General features: G+C 40.8%; 1 protein-coding gene and 1 pseudogene across 4 annotated transcripts in view; both read right to left on the reverse strand.

Moving 5' to 3' along the window:
* Positions 1 to 16,861, reverse strand: part of RECQL5 (RecQ like helicase 5) — a 43,046-nt gene that overhangs the window by 24,060 nt on the left and 2,125 nt on the right. For all 4 annotated transcript variants that reach the window (XM_077163848.1, XM_077163847.1, XM_077163849.1 and 1 more), the window contains exons 4-8: positions 15,773 to 16,291; positions 15,196 to 15,298; positions 14,497 to 14,608; positions 13,174 to 13,336; positions 1,597 to 1,676 (exon numbers count right to left, since the gene is read on the reverse strand). In XM_077163848.1, coding sequence (XP_077019963.1) covers positions 1,597 to 1,676; positions 13,174 to 13,336; positions 14,497 to 14,608; positions 15,196 to 15,298; positions 15,773 to 16,291 — 977 coding nt within the window. The remainder of the gene's footprint in view (positions 1 to 1,596; positions 1,677 to 13,173; positions 13,337 to 14,496; positions 14,609 to 15,195; positions 15,299 to 15,772; positions 16,292 to 16,861) is intronic.
* Positions 2,704 to 4,132, reverse strand: LOC143685595 (V-type proton ATPase subunit G 1 pseudogene; annotated as a pseudogene).

The raw sequence follows: 16,861 nt of genomic DNA on the forward strand, positions 1-16,861 counted from the left end.
TAGTGTTTATTCCATCCCTGGGTCTGGAGTCCTGGAATCTGGAACCCTCCTCACATGTAGCATAAGAGATAAGAGATGATGAGGTTATACACAGGGCAGGGGGAAGCTTTCACAAGGACTTCCCAGGCCCACTGACACACTAAGAAGCCCCAGCTGCTAGATAAGAGATAGAAGAAAAAAAGGGAGAGGCCCCTTGGAGGGCAACCTTTAGGGATATGGCAGAGCTTACCCTACAGAGGGACCCACAGAACCTCAGACTCACCCCCAGACAAGAATCCAGCCAGGGTTATTTCCAGCAGCAGAGACTTGAACAATTACAAAGAACACTTGGCCCTTTCAATCCAGAAATTTTGCTCAAAGAGCCTAAGAAGGCTTATTTTAGCAACTCCCTGTTCCAGTGCTTGAAAAGTGTTCTGGTTGCAACAGCTATGAGCAAGGGTGGTCCTGGCACTACAGACTCTGCTTGGCATGATCCTGCCACAGAGACCAATTTAGAAATGTCAGTTTGGAGAAGGAAATAACTTGAGGAGCCACTGAGTCATCAGAGAGGATGGGTAATGGTAGCGGGCAGATAGCAAGAAAGGGGATTAGAAATCAAACATGCATTCCAAATGAGTGCCTCTCTGGTTTCCAGAGGAGAGCGCAAAACATCTGCTAGATGCTAGGACCATGTACTTAACTAGCACCATGCATCAAGAATCTAGTAGTGTAAAAACCAAGATGGCACAGGTATGTGAAAACAAATACTTCGCTGAAAGTCAGGAGACCTGGGTTTAGTGGCATTTCTGCCTACTGAGAGCTCTGTGACTTTGACCCCTCTGACCTTTGCGTCTTCATCCATAAATCTGAAACAACAATTTCGGCCTCATCTCCCTCACAGGGTTATTAAAAGGATCAATGAGGTCAAATGAATTAAAGAGCTCTTCAGACCAAAGTAATAAACAAATGCAAGGTGTTTCCAGCTGGTAGAGTCCTTCTAGAATGCGACATCCCTCACATCGTTCACTCACACATGCCCAGAACCCACTTTGCCACAGACTCTCAGTGAGCAGCTAGCAGACTCTCTCCATGCCCCCACTGCCAGCAGAGGCAAACAAAATACGTGGCTTCCAAGTGGTTGGATGGACATTCTGTTGGAAAAGTTGATTTCAAAGCACATTACCCCACCCACCCCCATCCTAAGAGATAAGCTGTTCACATGGTTCTGCTTGGGTTTTGGATAAAAGAGTGGCTATATCTCAAGCAAAGCCAGAGGTCCCTGATCAGTGGCATGTGATGACTACAATGTCTCTGGTTTAAAACTGACTCCACTACTCAACACTGCCATTCCAGAAAGAGGTAGATGGGGTGGACCTGATGGTCACTCAAAACATTGAACAAATCTTCATGCTGCCAGAGCTCTGGGGTCTCACAAAGAAAGTACTGATTTCCATACGGCTTATTATGAAACACCCCACCCAAAGCCTATGGCAAGCAGGAGTCCCTTGGTGGCCCAAGAGCTGCCTTCCATTAGCTGGTTAATTAGCTGACAGTGCTGGGGGAGGAATCGATCTCACTATACTTTGCTCTCCTCCTCATACAAAATATGTCACTTACCCCAGTTCTTCACAGAAGGCCACCAGGGCATCAAAAGCCAACATGGCAGCTTTATCAGATGTTTTGTTTCCTCTCTTTTCCTGGGGAAAAGAAATGGCCACTTAGTAATAAGTCTTACTTAGCCAGACTACCTTGCAGCCACAAAAAATGAGGGAGAAAAACATTAAAGACATTAATAAAACCACTTACAAAACAGTGTCCCCAAACCTGACTCTGTATCAGAATCACTTGGGTAATTAGTGCCTGAGTCCCACCCCCTACTGACTGAATCCAGTCTCTAAAACTGGAGCTTCTGAAAGTTTATATTTTCAAAAAGCTTCTCAGGTGATTTGGACTGTCATTTGGAAACCATCATATAAAACAACCTAATTCTCAAAAATAATACATGTATGAACACATGTATTTACATATGTATGAACACATATACCTATGCATATATGGAAGGATATATAATAAAATGTTAATTCCTAAATGCGATTCCTCGTGAGAGATGGGACTATGTATTATTTGCCTTTTTTACATGTCTATTTACCAAATTTCCCTTTAAAAATATGAAATTAAAAAATAAAACTAAACATAAAGACACTCCTATCTGTGGCATTATGCAGTGTCTTTCTGCTTCAGAAGGTGAAGAAAAATCAGCTTTCTTCAATCATCCCCACCCTGTAACATGCAAGTATACAAATTTTTTTCACTACCATCCTCCCAATATATTTATATCGCAATTTGTTGTTTTTTTTTTTGCATGACAGAGTCTTTACTTTTTTTTTCTTTTTTTTTTTACATGGGCAGGTACCGGGAATCGAACCCAGGTCCTTGGGCATGGCAGGCAAGCATTCTTATCTGCTGAGCCACCGTGGCCCGCCCGAGTCTTTACTTTTAAATGGTGATCAGTACAGTAAGCAATAACAAGCAATGTAACAAGTTCTGGAATTCTATCTAGTAATTTTTTTTCCCCTTCTGATTTTTTTAAATTAATTTTTTTAAACATAACAACAAATAAACACAAACATTCTTACTATATGATCATTACATTCTACATATATAATCAGTAATTCACAATATCATCACATAGTTGTATATTCATCATCATGATCATTTCTTGGAACATTTATATTAATTCAGAAAAAGAAAACAAAAAAATTCATACATATCATACTCCTACCCCTCTATCTAGTAATTTTTATTAAGAAAAACTAAAAACAACCAAACAATTATTCTAGCATTCATTATTCTAACTAACTTTTAGCCAGAAAGGACTACTTTAAGGCTGGCTGCTGCTTCACGCAGGTTATAAATGACTATTAACTTTTTTCAGAGGTAAAGCTCCTGACTTTTAAGAAAGCCTTAGGGAAATAAAATATTTAACCCCTTTCTTTCTTTATATAAGTGTCTTTGGTACTAGATTTAAGAAAGAAAAAGTCAATATTGCCAAGTGTGTAACGAGCTAAATGACATAGGAAAACAGACAACACATACTTACTGAATTTATAAGAAATACAAGGTAAAAAGATGAAATCTTTGAATAAGCTCTAAGTCTATACAAAGAAGCTTAGTTTGCTACTCTTCAAAAAGTGAAAGGAACTGCCATATAACATATAGAAATAATTTAATACCTTTCCTCAAGAATATAATTCTAGTTTTGCTAAAGCTTCATATTCCATGTGAATGCATCTAAAATGCAATCCATGGAGCAGGAACTTCTTCTACTGTCCACTTATGCAGTAGTTTTCATGGATTTCTGGCTGGATGGCACAGACTAAAGGCCAAGAGGTCATCCAGGATTTCCTCTCTGTTCTGCTGGAAGTAGGTCTGGAGGGCGGTCATCTTCTCCTGGGTCTCCTTCTCCACCTCAGTGCTACAACTGCCGTGGGATCCCGGAGACGCAGCCTCTTTGGCCTTGAACTCTTTCTCCCTCTGCAGGAGGTACTACTCCATTTCAGCCTGAGTTTTTTTGGCTTGCTTCAGCCTCCAGTTCTTTTGCTTTCGAGCCTTGGACACCTTCTTGGCAGTGTGCTTCTCAGTCTGCAGCAGCTGCTGGATGCCTTGAGAACTGACAGGTCATGCGAGTGGCGGTGATGGACACTCTTAAATCACAATTTCTTGTTAAAGCAGTATTTTTTCTTAAGATCATGTTAACACTGTTCAGAGCTAAACTATATTATATTTTTTACCTTTCTATGGTTACAGTTCCTTTCTTGTGCAACTTTCTGTTTCCCCTGAAATTAATAGCTGCTTGTTTTTTCTTTCCTTTTTTTTTTTTGGATGTCAGTATATCACGAATTCATCCCCAAACACTCTGACATAAAGAAAAATCCATCTCAATAGTGGCCAAAGACATCAGGTTCCACTTTTGTTTTTGAAAACTTCCAGAAGCCTTCTGTCCCGTTTCCATCTGGACTGCTGTTCTCTGGACCTGTATGCAGCATCTGCCTGAGACTATACTCTAAAATCGACACCGCTGTGGAACATTCTCCCAGCCTTCCTCCTGTATCAGGTCTCCACCTGCCTTGTTCACGGTTCACTGTCTCTTCATGGCGAACATCCTTTATTAGCTTCTGAGAAATGATGGGAGGAAATTTTTGAAACCTTGTATCTGGAAATGCCTTTATCCTACCTTTACATTTAACTGGATTGGATATTGTTTCCTGTCAGAACTTGAAGGCACTGCTTCACTGTAGTCTCAGTTCTGGTATTAACAGTGGAGAAAACTGATGGTCTCCTGATACCCAGTTCTTCACCTATCACCTGCATTTTCCGTCTGGAAGCTTTCTGGGTCTTTATCTCAAATGATCAGAAATGTGTAAATGATGAGCCCAGTGAGAATTCTTGTAATTCATTGCATTAGTATGTTTTAAATAAATACCTTATATCTAGTCACCTTACCAAATTCTTTTCCTTGTGGAATTTTAATTTCGGATAGAAGAATCATGTCCCCTTAGTAAATGACAAACTACCATTCCTGGGCCATGCAAGGCCCCTGCACTCCCAGTGCATCCTCCTTCTCTCTGTGTTGATTTACTCATTCAATCAACAAATATTTAGTAAGCACTTACAATATCCCTGCCACTAATCTAGACATTACAGACACAAAAGGAAAAAAAGATCCCTGATCTCATAGTGATTAGATTTCAATAAAGCAGACAGAGAACAGGCAAACCTATAATATCAAATAGTAATAAATATAATTTAAAAGAATAAAAGTAAAATAGGCACCTTTTTTGACCCTCAACTATGCCTATAACCCCATGGTGAGCATAAGTCATAATTCTTTTATGCTCCAAGAGTGGACATTTAGCTTGTTTCCCATTTGCTGTCATCCCAAACAATTCTATCACACAGGCGCTTGAACACATAAACTTCTGCATTGGCACTTTTATTTTATGGGATTGGTTCCAACAAATAGGATTGCTGGGTCCAAAGGTGGCTTTATTCTAAAGTTTAACACATGTTGCTAGATTGCTTCCCAAAATAAGACTGTAACACTTCCTTTTTTTCTCTTGGCAAAGTACATGAATACTTTTTCCTGCATATCTCCTCTAGCAACAAGTGTCAGAGCTCTTTTATCCACGTGTCATTTAATCTGCATTTGATTACTAGTGAATTTGAGCATCTTTGGATGTGACATTGGATAAGATATACTGAGGACTTTCTTTGTATATATTTTTTCAAATTTTTATTTATTTTTTTTTGGGGGGGAGGGGTTGCATGGGCCAGGAATCAAACCCTGGTCTCCTAGATAGCAGGCAAGAATTCTACCATTAAACTACCCATGCAACCCTTATGCTTTGTATTTTAAATCCTTCGTTTTTTTCTTGTCAATTGGTAAAAGCTCTGTTTATTATTACTTTTAATTTTGTGCTTTCCATATTATAAATGTTTTCCAGATGTTATTTATTGACTTTGTATATATAATATTTTGCCAAACAAGTTTATTCATAGATTCAAGATTTATATAATTAAAACAAAAATTTATATAGTCAAAAAATTTTTTTAAAGCTAGCTGCCTTGGTTTCCAATTTTCATGATACAAAAGAATCTCCTGTCCTAGATTATACACTACACTCAATTTTCTTGTAAAATATTTAATTTTTTACATGCAGGTCCTTAATACGTCTGGAATTTGGTTTTACATAGACTTCAAATGAGGTTTTATTTTATTTTATTTTAGTCAAGAAGGATAATCTGTGTGCCAGCATCATTTATTACAAAATCCACCCTTTTCCCATTAAATTGATCAGTTTTATCTTATATTAAATTCTTATATATTCTGGGACCTATTTCTAAATACTCTTGCTGTTCCACTGGCTATTACTGTATTATATGGTTCTGATTACAGTGTCATCATAGGTGCTTTAACATGGTGTTAAGCAATTCCCCCTTCACCATTCTTCTTTTCCATACTTTTCCTGGTTATTGAATTTTAAGATTATTTTTTCCACTTCCCAATAAAATCCTTCTGAGATTTTTATTTGGAACTTCCTTAAATGTTTATGTAACTTTTGGGGGAGAAATGATGCTATTCATCTTCCCACCCAGTCTTTGTACCTGTTCAGATCTTGTTCTGTGTCTATCATGAAAGTTTAGTTTTCCTCCTCTAAGTCAATGGTTCAATACCCTGGCTGCATATTAAAATCAACCAGGGAACTTTTTAAAAGCTCTCTATTAAAAAAAAAAAAAAAAAAAAAGGATGATTTGGCAAGATACACAAAATATCACCATTAGATTCTGTTAATTGTATGCTTATATGAGGTAAGGCTGTGAGTGACACCTTTGTGGAGTTTTGTGAAAGTAAGAGGTATAATGATGTTGGCTGGTGGTTGTGAGGTACGCTGGATACAGTGATGAGGGAAAAGGACGAACTGAAGGCTTCGAATTTGCAACTTAAACACCATATAAATGATGTAAGTTTCCATGTTTGCCCTGAAAGAGAATCTTATTTCCTGTGATCGCAGACTTGAGATCTCTGAAAATCAGACACAGAGCTTCACTGTGCGAATAGCAGATTGACAATATGAACTAAAATCTCAACCTTGCAGGGTGTTTTCTGTTAAAGTAAGGGCTTTGATTGGAAAAGAGTGGGATCCTGAAATATGGGGCGGGGATATATGCTTGATAATAATGGCACTCGGGAGATGCAATCCCTGGAATTTGCTGAGCCTTTGCTAGATAGATCTGTAATAGACTGCCCCAAGAAAAAAGCTTCCTGACTTCCCGCCTGCCTTGAGTATACAGCTTTCTGACCTCCAGGCTGCCCAGAAGAGTCTGCCTTCGAACCTCCACCTAACAAGATTAATCCTTCAGTGCCTACTAACCCTTTAACCACCTCTCCTGGGGAAATAGCCCTCACTTCTCTGTCTGGAGTGACTAATACTGTTTCACCAGATGAAATGCAAAAGAATGCCCTGAGGTAGTTTGCTTGAAAGACATTTTATTTCTTTTAATGACCCACACCCACCACCCCTGTTTTTTTCAAGGCCTATAACTAAAGTCCCAACAGGCCCCGAAAGGTGAGGCACAAAGTGTGACCCATGAGGAGGTAAGCTATACTGCAAAAGAACTGCATGAGTCTTTCAACCTATAAAGACAGAAATCAGGGAATATGTGTGGGAATGGATATTAAGGGTGTGGGATAATGGTGGAAGGAATATAAAGTTGGACCAAGCTGGACTTATTGATATAGGCCCATTAAGGAGAGATTCTGAATTAAATGTTGTAGCTCAAGGGGTTATAGAGGGTATTAACAGTTTGTTTGGATGATTAGCTGAAACATGGATCAAAAGGCAAAATGCCAGAATTGTGCTGGTATAATATAGATGAGGGGATCAACCATGTGCTCTGCTTGAAATTCTGCCCACTGGGGATGGGAAATAAACAAAAATACAGGGGCCTTCCACCTCAGTGAAATTTTTTCATGTCCAGTGGTGTGGGGCATGTCGAAATATTCCTTCTAAGATGAAGGATAAGCTGTTACATCTGGCCCCTCCTACAACCAAAAAAGAGGCACAACGCCTGGTTGGCGGCCTTGGATTTTAGAGACAGCATTCCTCATTTGGGTGTGCTACTCCAGCCCATCCACCAAGTGACCATAAAAGCTACTAGTTGTGAGTGGGGACCAGAACCAGAGGTCCAGGCTGCAACATGTTCAGGCTGCTGTGCAAGTGCTGTGCACTTAGGCCATATGATCCAACAAATCCAAGGGTGCTAGAAGTGTCAGTAGCAAATAGGGATGCTGTCTGAAGCCTTTGGCAGGCCCCTTTAGGAGAATCACAATGCAGAGCAAAGCCTTACCATCCAACACAGATAACTACTCTGCTTTTGAGAAACAGCTTTTAGGTTGCTACTGAGCCTCAGCAGAGACTGAACACTTAACCACTGGCCACCAAGTTACCATGAGACCTGAGTTGCCTATTATGAGTCGGGTGTTACATGACCCACCAAGCCATAAAGTTGAGTATACACAGCAGCACTCCATCATAAAATGGAAATGGTATATCAGAGATAGGGCGCGAGCAGGTCGTTAAGGTAAGTTACATGAGGAAGTGGGCCAAATGCCCATGGTCCCCACTCCTGCCACATTACTTTCTCTTTCCCAGACCAGAGCTATGGCCTCTTGGGGAGTTCCTTACAATCAACTGACCGAGGAAGAGAAAACTTGGACCTGGTTTACAGATGGTTCTGCATGATATGTGGGGACCATCCTGAAGTGGACAGCTCGCAGCATTACAACCTCTTTCTGGGATGTCCTTAAATCCTCCCAGTAGGCAGAACTTCGAGTAGTGCATCTGGTTGTTCATTTTGCATGGAAGGAGAACTGGCCAGAGATGCATTTGTATACTGACTCATGGGCTGTTGCTAATGGTTTGGCTGGATGGTCAGGGACTTGGAAAGCACAGGATTGGAAAATTGGTGATAAAGATGTCTGGGAAAGAGGTATGTGGATAGACCTTTCTGAGTGGGCAAAAACATGAAGATATTTGTGTCCCATATGAATGTTCAAAAGAGCATAACTTCAGCAAAGGAATTTTAATAATCAAGTGGGTACAATGACCTGTCCCGTGGATACAAGTCAACCTCTTTCCTCAGCCACTCAACCCAACGGGCTCATGAGCAAAATGGTCATGGTGGTAGGGATGGAGGTTATGCATGGGCTCAGCAATATAGACTTCCACTCACCAAGGCCGATCTGGCTACAGTCACTGCTGAGTGCCCAATCTGCCAGTAGCAGAGACCCACACTCAGTACCCGATATGGCACCATTCCCTAAGGGGATCAGCCTGCTATCTGGTGGCAGATTGATTATATTGGATCACTTCCATCATGGAAGGAGGAGCAATCTCTTCTAACTGGAACAGACATTTACTCTGGATATGGATTTGCCTTCCTTGCACACAATGCTTCTGTAAAAACTACAATCCGTACTTAGGGAATGCCTCATTCACCATCATGGTATTTCACACAGCACTGCTTCTGATCAAGGAACCCCTCTCATAGCAAATGAAGTGAAGGAATGTGCACATGCTCTCAGAGTTCACTGGTCTTACCATGTTTCCCATCATCCAGAGGCAGCTGAATTGATAGAATGGTGGAATGGCCTTCTGAAGACCCAATTACAGTGCCAACTAGGTGGCAATACCCTACAGGGCTGGGGCAATGCTCTCCAGGAGGCTGTTTATGCTCTGAATCAGCATCCACTATATGGTGCTACTTCTCCCATAGCCAGGATTCACGGGTCCAGAAATCAAGGAATGGAAATGGGAATGGCACTACCATTCCCTACCACTACCATTCTAGTGATCCACTAGGAAACTATTTGCTTTCTGTCCCTGAAACCTTAAGCTCTGCTGGTCTACAGGTTTTAGTTCCAAAAAGAGGTGTGCTCCTACCAGGAGACACAATGATTCCACTGAACTAGAACTTAAGACTGACACCTGGCCACTTTGGACTTCTCATGCCACTGAATCAACAGGGACAAAAAGGGATCACTGTTCTGTCTGGGGTGATTGATCCTCACTATCAAGGAGAAACAGGGCTACAAAATAAAGGTAAACAAGAGTTTTCTTGGAATACAGGAGATCACCTAGGGCATCTCTTAGTACTATCGTGCTCTGTGATTAAAGTCAATGGAAAACTGCAACAACCCAATACAGGTAGGACTACCAATGGCCCAGAAACTTCAGGAATGAAGGTTTGGGTCACCCCACCTGGCAAAGAACCATGGCCAGCTGAAGTGCTGCTGAGGGTAAAGGGAACATGGAATGGGTAGAATAAGGTAGCAATAAATAGGGACCATGACCATGTGCCCAGTTACAGAAACAAGGATTATGATTGCATGAATATTTTCTCCCTGTTTTGTTATGACTGTGTTTGCATTTGAACAAATACAAATATTTTGTTTTCTTATCATATGACACAACTTGTATTGTTCATCATGTTATAGTATTTAAGTCATAGGATATGAAGTTTAAGAATGAATGTTACCTAAGGATTTGCACCCTGTTCTGGAGAGATGTAGTGCATTTCCAGTTGTACACAGGAAAGTTGAGTATTGTTAAGTGAAACATACGTCTGTTATTGGGTTCTATTTAGAAATAAAGCATGTTTCAAGGTGATGTGTATAGCTGCCAAGTTGACAAAGGGTGGACTGTGATGGTTAGGTTCTGGTGTCAACTTGGCCAAGTGATGATGCCCAGTTGTCTGGTCAGGCAAGCACTGACCCGACCATTGCTGAAAGGAGATTTCATGGTTGGCTGATAAACCACAAAGCCGGGATTAAATCATCAGTCTGTTGATTGCATTTGGGGCTGAGGACATCTGCAATCAACAAAGGTACACCTCCACCAATGAGATAATCCCATCAGTTGAAGACTTTTAAGGGAGAGACTTTTCCACTGTTTCTTCAGCCAGCATGCCTCTCCTGTGGAATTTGTCCAGACCCTTCATCAGAGCTGCTAACTCCACAGCCCGGCCTATGGATGTGGACTCTTCCATTTCCATATTGCATGAGACATCTTTATAAATCTCCTATTTACAGATTATCTCCCACTGGTTCTGTTTCTCTAGAGAACCCTGACTAATACAGTTATAAAACGAGGGCTTATTGTTTAATGGGCATACCTACATCTTTGGTTCGTTTGTGAGGTTGAGATCTCTTCAGACATTTCTTCAGCGTCTGGTTTCCTCTTCTGTAAAATGCCCATTCATAGTTCCTGCTATTCAGCGTTTGCCTTTTCCTTATTTGTAAGAGTTCTCTATATATTCAGTCAATAATATATGTTGTTCATGATGAAGGATACACAACTATGTGATGATATGTGAGCCACTGATCGTATAATATAGTTTGTACATGTGTGGATATTTCTCAATAAAACTATTAAAAAAAATGGTATGTGTTATATTTATCCTCCCCAACCGTGGTTCATTTCTTCACTTTGTTTATGGTGTCTCTCATATGGAGATATTTAGTTTTAATTTAGTTAAATATCATATCTTCCTTTATTATTTCTGCCTTAAAAATCTTGACATATTAACCCCAAAAAGAACAGGTCAAGTCTACTTAAAATTTAGGCCTAAGAGTCACCCCCAAGAGCGCCTCTTTTGTTGCTCAGATGTGGCCTCTCTCTCCAGTCAACACAACAAGTAATCTCACCACCTTCCCCCTGTCTACGTGGGACATGACTCCCAGGGGTGTGGACCTTCCTGGCAACGTGGGACAGAAATCCTAGAATCAGCTGAGACTCAGCGTCAAGGGATTGAGAAAAACCCTAGAATGAGCTGAGACTTAGCATCTAGGGACTGAGAAAACCTTCTCAACCAAAAGGGGGAAGAGTGAAATGAGACAGTGTCAATGGCTGAGAGATTCCAAACAGAGTTGAGAGGTTATCCTGGAGGTTATTCTTATTCATTAAGTAGATATCATCTTGTTATTCAAGATGTAATGGAGAAGCTGGAGGGAACTGCCTGAAAATGTAGAGTTGTGTTCCAGTAGCCATGTTTCTTAAGGATGATTGAATAATGATATAGCTTTCACAATGTGACTGTGTGATTGTGAAAACCTTGTGTTTGATGCTCCTTTTATCTACCTTGACAACATATGGAATAAAAATAAATAGGGGGAATAAATGCTAAAATAAATTTAGTTTGAAATGCTAGTGATCAATGAAAGCGAGGGGTAAGGGGTATGGTAGGTATAATCTTTTTTTTTTTCTGTGTTCGTTTTATTTCTTTTTCTAATTAATGCAAATGTTCTAAGAAATGATGAATATGCAACTAAGTGATATTGTGAATTACTGATTATATATGTTGATGTTTTATTTGGTTTGTTAATTTTTTTAATTAATAAATAAATTTTTAAAAAAATCTTGATTCCAGTAGCCATGTTTCTTGAGGATGATTGAATAATGATACAGCTGTCACAATGTGACTATGTGATTGTGAAAACCTTGTGTCTGATGCTCCTTTTATCTACCTTGTCAACAAAGGAGTAGAACATATGGAAGAAAAATAAATAATAGGGGGAACAAATGCTAAAATCAATTTAGTTTGAAATGCTAGTGATCAATGAAAGCAAGGGGTAAGGGGTATGGTAGGTATAATCTTTTTTTTTTCTTTCCTGTGTTCATTTTATTTATTTTTCTATTGTCTTTTTATTTCTTTTTCTGAATTAATGCAAATGTTCTAAGAAATGATGAATATGCAACTAAGTGATAATATTGTGAATTACTGATTATGTATGTTGTTTTATTTTGTTTCTTATTTTTTTAATTAATAAATAAATTAAAAAAAAAAAAGAAAAGTCGAGGACCAAGATGGCTTCACATGTGAATTCTACCAAACATTCAAGAAAGAATTAGTATCAATGCTGCTCAAAATCTTCAAAAAAATTGAAGAGGAGGTAAAGCTACCTAACTCATTCTACAAAGCCAACATCACCCTCACACAAAGATGAAAGCCAGACAAAGAGATTACAAAGAAAGAAAGAAAAAAAAAATCTTGACATACTCTTCCCTTCCTCAAGGTCATAAAATACTTTTTCCTCAATCTTACAGTTTTCATGGTTAAATATTTAATCCATATGTAATTTATTTGTGTATGGTGTGAGATAGGAATCTAATTTTATCTTTTTCAGCACGAATTACTCAACAGTTCATCCTTTACCCATGGATTTATAATATTACCTATCATAAACCATATTTACTTGTATACTTGGGTTACTTCTAGTCTTTCTATAAAGAGTGCATAACTAGTGAAAAAAAATGGTTAAAAACAGACAACACATAACGATACAGGAAAAAGCTTATATAACAATGCTAATTAAAACTAGGCAGGATTGATTTTGACTATATTATTAAATATTTATAAAGAAAAAAAGTCTTAACTGGCTCATTACAAAGTGCTTACTCACCCAACACACCATATCCCCCCTCACTTAACATGCTATAATACCTCTGTCATACCTTCCAGGCCCAGGAACACTCTCTTCTCAATTACAGAAGCTCCAGCTGAGTTCAGAAATATGCTGAGTGAAATTAGGAGGGGTCGGCTCAGGTGAAAGAGCCCCTACTGCCCATGGCTTACCTGGAGTTTTGCTACTTCCTTCCTAATGAGGAAGTTGACTTGGTCCCGGTCATTCCTGGAGTAATAGAGACGGCACCAAGAAAGCTTCCCATCCCTGCCAGCCCGGCCAGACTCCTGATAGTATCCAGCCATAGACTTGGCAATATTCCAGTGGGCGACAAACCTACAGGACCCAAAGGGAAAAACTATATGTAATGTGGCAGAAAAGCTATGGGGAATGATTCTAATTCAGTTCAGCAGGGCCTCCTTCATAGTGACCAAGAGCTAGGAGCCAGTAGGGAGGTGAGAGAGTATCTTGGGGCAAATGTATCTAGGATACCTGTGGCTCATCAGTCCAGCTTAGAGGCCATAGCAGGAGGTAAGAGGGCAATTCCAGAAATATGGGGAATCCCCAAAAACTCACAGCCAGAGGTCTAGTGGAAAAAATACAAGACTTAAAAAGATTAGCTTTTGCTACTTATGAGTTGTGCAACTTTAAATAAGTTCTTTAGCCATTTTGAAAAGGGAAAGGGATAATATTAAGTACCTACTATGAACCAGTTACATATTTATTTCAATTAATCACTACAACTACCACAAGAGGTAGCTCCATTTTATGAACTTGAGATTCAGACAGGTAACTCTGCACAAGTAGGGGACAGCAAAGCCAGGATTTGAGCCTAGGGTGTGTGACTGCCAAGTTGGTGCCTAATGAAACACTGGCAGACCAGGATTCAAACTGATTTCATAGTCATTGTTCTTGCCAATGGAGTAAGCCGAATAATTCCTATACTGCCTAATTCAGAATCACTGTGAGGCTCAACAAGCTTGTGTCTGTTGAAGCTTTCCATAAATCATACAAGGCATTATCACTGGTATTAGTCAGAGCAAAGAGCTATAGTCCAATATATCTCCCAAAAGTCAGGCTTGCGGATGAAGGTAAAAGACTTCCAAACTGTTGCTGGTATGGAGCTTGGAGGCTGGGATGAATCCCATCTCTTCTACACTGTCAGTAAACAGTAACAAGGAATGAAGATGATAAGATCTTGGCCTCTGACTTCTCACAGGGAGCAGTTTAAAACAGTCACCTATTCTAGCCATTTAAGCAGAGCCCAATCTGCTGAGAGGATGTAAGTGCACAGGATGTGTTAACAGATGAACCGATGGGCTGCACATTGCTCCCTTCCCCAGGGGAGCAGCAGAACCACCTAAGAGCAGTGACTAGAATATTTGGAACTCTACTCCTGGAGCCTCCTTCTCTTCTGGCCATAGAAGGAGGCCCCGAACCTGGTCCCTTGGGTACAGCACTAGGACAGGAAGATAAGGCAAGGAGCCACAGCTCACCTGACATTGGCTTTGTCCACTCCCATCCCAAAACTAATGGTTGCAACAATTACAGGGACCTTCTCCTCCATCCACTCGTTCTGCACCAGCACTCTTTCAGAAGTCTTCAGCCCTGTAAAGGAGGACAGTAAGGAACTCAAATTTCTGCAGGATCTACCATGGGTCTGACACTGTAATGAGCACATTAGACACACCCTGAATTTACTACTTACCAGAAGTGTGACCTTGGGAAAAGCACCTAACAATAAATGAGCCTCAGCTAATAAATATAAATATCCTAGACCTCCTCTAGGCATGGAACAGAGCTCAAACATCTACATCATCACCATCCTCACAACATGATAAGGTAAAGATTACCCCATTTCATAGAAGAAATAATTAATGTACAGGAAGGTTAAGCAATTTGCTCAAGTTCACATCACTAATAAAGAGTAGAGGCAAGAGTCAAACCTGAGACCATTGGTCTCCAATTCTACAAGCCAATACCTGGGGTTATAAAAACTCATCACCTGCTGCGGGGGGTGGGCACAGGATGAGACAAGAACTCAGGAGGCACAATGGCTCCTTTTAGTGGCTTTCACTGAATCACTTTAGCTCTCCCTGGGTATCCAGAAAAATACAATGGACCACTGATTATCCAGGGTCCTTAAGGAACAAGAGACTCACTAAGAGTCTCTGAGAATGAAAAGCAGCCCTTACCTGCATGGTAAGCCTTGGCGTTCACGCCCCTATAACTGAGCTCTATTGCCAGCTGCTCACAAGCTTCTCTGGTTCTGCAGTACACAATGCCACAGCCTGAGAACTGAATGGAGAGAGACGGGAGAAAGTAGGTGTTGGGAAGAACAGAAACATCAGCTCATTACAGCGGGTCTGCCTTCAAAGAAACGGGCACTCTTCCCTGGTCCACCTCAGTCTCCTCTGAGGCAGTACACCTAGCAGAACTCTGCCACTTTCTAACAAAGCAGGCTCAAAGCAGCTCAAAACCTCCCTACTTAACAACTCTGATTCTTCCCCTCAAACCCTTGTATAGATCTGCAAAGGCCTCATACAGACGGGCTGGCTCATTGACTACCACAGAAGGATCCAGGACAAGGAGACCTCAAGAAGGAGAACAATACCAGGAAGCAAAGAGGACAACTCACACTGCATAAGTTTTAAAAAGCTACAACTACAGCTAGTCCTGGCCAAGGAAGCTAGAAAAAGAAAAGATCTTAGAAGACCAATCTCCGTATCTAACACTAGATGCATCTTGGCTCCCCAACCTCAGGACTCTTACCTCTTTATCAGCCTTCTGCCCAAGAGCCTTAAGGCAGAAGTCCCTCAGGTTCCCATAGGGATCGGAAAGCAGTTCCTTGAACTGCACATCATAGAAGAGGTTGGCCCGGAAGCAAGGAGTTTTAAAGATGGCAACTGGTTGCTTTAGGTGCAGGGCAGCAAACACATCCTCTTGGACCTGCGGGGTGGCTGTGGCGGTCAGAGCCACACATGGGGCATGTGACAGGCGGGAGCGTAGGGCACCCAGACGCAAGTAGTCAGGACGGAAGTCATGTCCCCACTGGGAAACACAATGAGCTTCATCCACCACCAAGTAAGAGAGCAGGTGGCGGGATACAAGTGAGTTCAGGGTGGGCTGGAAGGAAGCGGAAGCTGCCATCTCTGGGGTGATGTACAAAAGTTTGGTCTGGGGCTTTTCTTGCTCCAGGTCAGAGAGCAGCGCCTTCTTCTCTTGTGCTGAGAGCTTCGAGTTCAGGGAGTTCACTCGTACCTTCAGAGCCAGCAAGTGGTCCACTTGGTCCTGAGAACAGAAGTGGGGGAGGCCAAAGAGGAAGGTATAACGAGCCTTCAGGATTCAGTGGCAGAAGTTTCCCCTGGGAAACCTCCCAGTCATAAAACACATTCCTTCCACCCTCCAATATGTCCTCTCTTTGCATAAAAAGAGTACAAAATGTGAAGTGGTTGAAAGGACAGGATCTGGAGTTGGTGGGACCTGGATGTAATCTTGACTCACTTAACTGCCACATGCTCTATGGCAGGTTCATAACCTTTGGAGATTCAGTTTTCTCTCTCTCTCTCTCTTTTGTTTTTTCACTGAGGATAAAAGTAGTAACTACTTAATAGGACTTTTGAATAGGAATAATGTATGTAAAACACTTAGAACAAAGCACAAAAATAATACACAGATATATTATCATTACTGTCATTGTTATCCCTGTCTCTCTCCCTTCATGTGGATGGCTCTTTACCCCAGGGCCATACTTCCTCAATTCTGTCTCTAGTAGTCTATCTGCAGACCTCAAATATAGCCAGAAGTGTACAGCAGATGTTAACAAGGTCTCAGCCAGTTCTTATCATTTTTTGTCTGACA

Source organism: Tamandua tetradactyla, chromosome 6 (genome assembly GCF_023851605.1).
Source record: "Tamandua tetradactyla isolate mTamTet1 chromosome 6, mTamTet1.pri, whole genome shotgun sequence".
NCBI classification, from domain to species: Eukaryota; Metazoa; Chordata; class Mammalia; order Pilosa; family Myrmecophagidae; genus Tamandua; species Tamandua tetradactyla.